The following is a 5,448-nucleotide window of genomic DNA, read 5'->3' as shown; positions in this document are numbered from 1 at the left end:
GCTGACACTTCGCTGAGCCACAGTGTAAACAAATGTTTTTATTAATAAAGTAGGTTGATTTTATTAATACAAAATATAGGGTTACTTATGGTTGTATACACATACAGCCATATTTTTGCTACGCAACACTTAAGAGATATTTTTCCATAGACAGTCCGGCACAGTGCCAGAGAACTTTAAGCCCTGAAGAAGAGAAGAAACACCCAAGCCTAAAAAGATGGGAAGGAAATGAGTAAAGACCAGACGCAAAATAAATTCCACCTCAACACTTTGATCTGTTCTGATTTTTTTATTTTATGATTTTTTTCCATCATAAAGCCCAGAGGACTCTTTAAAAATCCAGTAGAGAGCTCTAAAGGCTTATTTATTGAAAAATAATCTTGTACCCTTTATCTTTGTCCTCTGTCCTACCCCTCTCTCTTTTTGCGAACAGAGATGATTGACCGATGTTGCCTCAGACTTGGGGTTCAGTCTGATAAATGACTCTGCCCATCATTGGAGAAGGGGAGAAAAATTGAGGGAGAAAACCTGGTTGTCCATCATCCTTTGTCCAAGTGCAGAGAGGAGATATATATTGACCCGAGGTTGCCTTCTTCAAGACAAGATATTTGAAGACTCTGTCATGGAATGACACTATAGTCCCGATGTTGAGTTTATCTGGAGTCACACGTTTCTTTAAGTGTACATGTTTAAACTTAGTGAAATGTGTGTGTCATATCACTGGTCAACATCTTGTAGAAACTATTATCCTGTAGTCTGAGTGTTAATGTGAAAGGTTGTTGGTATGGTGAGTGGTAACAAAGGCCCTTGCCCCTGGGTGTAAAAACACCTGGTATCACTGGAGCCCTGTTCTAGGAAGTCTTACAGCTTTTCATCTCCAGCAAGATACAGTATAAGAGCTGTTTTCACAAAAACAGTCAACCAAAATACCCACCTACAACCTGGCAGCTATTCAGGCTTACTTTCAGCTCTTCAAATCCATGCATGCCTGTTTCTCATCATCCTACATTTACTGTTTTGGGGGGAAGCTGCCTCTCTGCACTATCAGGTAATTTGTCAAAGCTCTACATCAGTTCTGGCCTGTGGGTGCCCTTTTTCCCCACCAATCTGTCTCTAATTCTTTTGTGTCTGTCCTGCATGTGCCCCATCACTATAGGCAGTCTCTGCAGAGCGCCACTTGGCCGTGGCGGAAGTCCCTGCAGGGGCAAAGACGTCTGTATTTAGGGGAGTGTCCTGCACAGCTGAAGAGGAGGGGTTCCCGCTGGAGACCGCACTCCCGCCGCACCACCGAGAACGCTGGAAGGATGTGGTTGATCTCAGAGTCTACCACCTCGCACTGCACCTCCAACCTGAGGGGTGAAACAGAGGAGCAGAGGTCTGTAAACATGCTAATATTTTGTTGGCGTGTTCTACAAAAGATAACTTTCAAATAAATACAAGTAATAAAAGTTATTTTTATTTGCAAAAGTAACAGAAAAGTGGAACTGGCATAACCTCAAAATTTAAGACGGGAAAAGAGAGAGATTTCATCACTTTCATCACACTACAGATGCCAATTTAAAAAGAGAGCGAAGGAATTTTAATGGAGAAGTGACAAGGAAGTTGGAAAAACTGCGAGGCAGATTTGAGACGTCAGTGTGAGAAAGATAACTTGTGTCAGAGAACAGACCTGAGCTACGAGGGGGAGAAACGGAGCAGAAATAAAAGGAGAGCGACACTGTAAAGACAGACAGAAAAGAAGCAAACACAAAAGATACTTGGAGGATGAAACATGAGCAAAGAATAAGAGGTGAAGCAGTCAGGAGGGGGATGTTAGGAGGAAAGACTCACACACTGGCTTTCAGTCTCAAAGCTCCGGTAAAGGCAGCGTCTGAAATTTCTAGTTCAACTGCCTGCAGCTTGTACAGTAAACTAAATAAATACATGGTGAGATGCAACCTCACCTGTTCTCAGTATCAGCTAATATAAGAGAAATTATCCATACCGGCAGTGCAGAAATACTGTGGTGGGTTTAGATGTGATCACATTGTGTAGATGAATTTGAATGAGCATTTGAGATACAGAGCCATTGTTTTTCTTTGAGGGGATCTTGATTTTTTGTGTTGTGATATCTAAAAATAGCTTTCATTTGTATATATATTTTTCTTTAGATCATATGTAGACATGATCAACCACAGATTGTCTTCTTCAGTTGGTGGTGTTCCTGGGTAAAGAAAGGTTGCAACTCAGCAACTCTGTATTTATGCAGCTTTCAGCCAGGTGGACCCCTTTACTTTAGGCTGACTTACCCGCGCAGGGCCTCCTTGTTGTTGATGAAGCGGAAGTGAGCAGGCTCACAGATGAAACCAGCTGAATGGCACGCCTCCACACAGGACTGGCCCTCTTGAGATACGAGCAGCCTGAGGGAGCTGAGAGGCGGCCAGGCAGGGGGAGCCATCACACTGGACAACCAGCCAAGGGCTGTGGAATTGGACAGGGGCACAAACAGAGGTCCTGTAATCCTGCTGCCACCAGCAGACCCGTGTCTGGAGAGGTTGGCTGGAATGAAGGGAGGCTCTGGGGCACAGAAGTCCTGGAGGTGAAAGATATGTGAGCATTAGTGCGCAATCATATTGAGGAAGACTGTTGGAGGAATAACTAATATTGTGTCTTTTAGGGCTGACCCCCAACAGTCGAAGATTCGATGCTTCGATGGGCGGAGACTGATTTGACTGTCAATCTCACAGTCGAAGCTTCGCAGCGAAACAAGGATCATGCCATTTTGGCCATATGGGGGTGCTCAACGTCCGATTTTACATAGAACTACCAGTTTTCTCCCAATAAGTTAATATACAGCCTATTACAATATACAATTCAACGTTTAATAATAAATTAACATGTAAAAATAATAAAACTTTCAATAAATGTTTTTAAAAGTGCGTAAATAAATCCAAACTTGTAACCCTAACCCTGGGTCGTCGTGCGCATGTGTAGATGTAGCGTGTGTGTAGTGGCAGAAGAGGAACATTTGCTGAAGAGACCGAGCCCCAGCTTCACTGGTGTTGTGCCAAGTTGTCCGAACCTCGCAAGACTTTCGGATAATTTATCACCGTTGATGAACCACACAAAGAATATAATATCGTTTTTAAATAGCCGGCTATTTGATATAGACCCGCGAGGAACCGCGACGTGCATGCAGTTGTCTGCAGCACGTCATGCATGCAAAACTCACACAAGACTGGTGAATGAAAGGCGAGAGAGGGAGAGAGAGAAAAGGGTCTTCAAAAAGCCTCTGTTTAGCTGGAAATGTACAGTGTAAGTTGAATGAATAGAGACTGCAGCTCTGCAGCTTCTCAAGATTAAAGCAGAGCTACCGTGTGTAAACCCCCCTGGCTCGCAAAAACACACATCATTCGACTATCAGTTGACTATAGGCAGGACTTGACGATTCTGATTCGACTATGTAAATCCTTAGTCGGGGACAGCCCTAGTGTCTTTTATTATGTTTACAGGCAGAATAGCAATGCAGCTCGGTAAAAAGCATTTTAAACAATAAGTCTCTCTTAAAATAATACTCAAATGGCCATGTGAACATTAAAACTGTTTTTTTCTTGCTGTAATCATTCCTCTTTGTAGTTCATACTGGCCATTAAACGATCCTTTCATAATGCAAATTTAATGCAGTCCTTGATTTTTTTCCGTGTTTTGTATTTTGACTGGGCGGTAAGAGGACACTACTCCAAGTATATTTGTATAGCACCTTTCAACAAGGCAATTCAAAGAGTGGTGCTGTATTTCACATAGCAACAATATGCTTGACAAAGCAGTGAATAACAACATGTAAAAACACCAAAGAAAGTGTTAAAAGAAGGTGATAATTTAGCAAAGCCTTAGCTGCTATGTATTTGTGAAATAAAGTGAAATAAAAGAAGAAAGCACAAAGATTGACCAACTGTATGCATTGATCTCTATGTTAAAACTTGTGGTAAACGGCAATCTAATTTAAGTTTCCCCTGTTTCTCTTTCGACAGTATAAATGCCATACGGGAGGTTTCTGTGTCCAAACCAGTTGCCATTCAGGAGCAGACACAGGTTGCTGTGAGACTGTGCAGTTTGTCTGACATCTAGTGTGGGATTATTAAAAAAATCTTTCTTTCATCACAGTACTCCATCATCACCGTCATGCTCACACTTCTGCTCTGTCTCCTTACTCATACCTCCTCATTAGTGTCAGAAGACCTTCTGCTTTACAGCTGGAGGGCAGATATGTGGTTGGTAATGAGAGTTAGCATGTACATTAATCTCAAGTCTACATACATGAATACACTGGAGAGACAGACACACACACACACACAGTGTTCTGGGTGTTGAATGCACACAGTGATGAAATATTGAGCAGAGTGGGGAGTTTGAGAGATGGTGAAAAGGGTGTATGTGTGAGAGAGAGGGAGGGACGACGGCTAAAAGACATAATCTCCGCATGTGTGTGTTTGGTTCAGCGCTCTGTGTACATTTGTCTCGACATGGACTGAACCTCACCTGATGCTGTATGTAGGAATGTACTCTCTCCAGCATCCCCTCACAGGTGTATTCATAAGGCAGATATGGCTCAACCTGAAAATTACACAAAAACACAGTCCTCACCCCATTATTTATTTCCACATTATTTTGCACCCATTAAAGTACTTTTTTTTTTAGCTGTTATTTTATTGTTCGCACTAATTGCAATAAATTGTCTCTTCTCCTTGTTAATTTCAGCAGATGAATGTTTCCATTGTCAGATTTCTGCGAGGCCTAGTCATAGTGTGTCACTGCTTGGAAACTCATTAGGTTTTATTTGCATACCAATAGATCATCCCATGCGGTGATGTGCCGGTTTTATAACTAAAGCAAACTTTTGATGGGCCTAATTAGAGATGAGCTAGAAACCCTATATACACTGCTCAAAAAATAAAGAAATAAGGCAATGCTTAATCACCACAGTATAACATCAATGATTGTTCTCTAGTTTTGCTTGTGTCCTTGTCACTACTGGTAGCATGAGGTGGTACCTGCAGCCCATTCAGTTTGCACAGGTAATCCAGCTCCTCCAGGATGGCACATCCATACATGCCCTCACAAGAAGTCTCCTAGCAGTCTCAAGAGCATGGAGGGGATATCAGGAGACGGGCCGTTACATGAGAAGCGCTGGACAGAGCCGTATGAAGGCATCAATCCAGCAGCAGGACCGGAATCTGCTCCTTTGTGCAACGAGGAATAGGAGGAGCACTGTCAGAGTTCTACAAAACGAACACTAGTGGGCTACTGGTGTCCATGTGTCGTACTAGCCAATGGTACTCTGACTGCTGTTAGGTACTGGAATGAAACCCTTAGAGCCATTGTTAGACCTTACACTGGTGCAGTGGGCCCCAGGTTCCTCCTGGTGCAGGACAATATCCGGCCTCGTGGACAGAATGTGTGTAGGCAGTT

The 5,448-nt window shown here is 42.8% G+C and overlaps 1 protein-coding gene across 1 annotated transcript; it reads right to left on the bottom strand.

The window, feature by feature from the left end:
• Nucleotides 1-274: 274 nt before the first annotated feature.
• LOC123966383 (alpha-1,6-mannosylglycoprotein 6-beta-N-acetylglucosaminyltransferase B-like) lies at nucleotides 275-5,138 on the bottom strand. Its single transcript, XM_046042554.1, has 4 exons — nucleotides 5,031-5,138; nucleotides 4,519-4,593; nucleotides 2,289-2,572; nucleotides 275-1,349 (listed from the first exon to the last, which is right to left on the bottom strand). The coding sequence occupies exons 1-4, from the start codon at nucleotides 5,088-5,090 to the stop codon at nucleotides 1,151-1,153; spliced, it is 618 nt and encodes a 205-aa protein (XP_045898510.1). The 5' UTR covers nucleotides 5,091-5,138; the 3' UTR covers nucleotides 275-1,150.
• Between the last annotated feature and the right edge of the window lie 310 nt (nucleotides 5,139-5,448).

This window comes from Micropterus dolomieu, unplaced genomic scaffold, assembly GCF_021292245.1.
Source record: "Micropterus dolomieu isolate WLL.071019.BEF.003 ecotype Adirondacks unplaced genomic scaffold, ASM2129224v1 contig_13321, whole genome shotgun sequence".
Taxonomy (NCBI): domain Eukaryota; kingdom Metazoa; phylum Chordata; class Actinopteri; order Centrarchiformes; family Centrarchidae; genus Micropterus; species Micropterus dolomieu.
The sequence above is the reverse complement of the archived record's forward strand: the minus strand, read 5'-3'. Positions and strand labels throughout refer to the sequence as shown.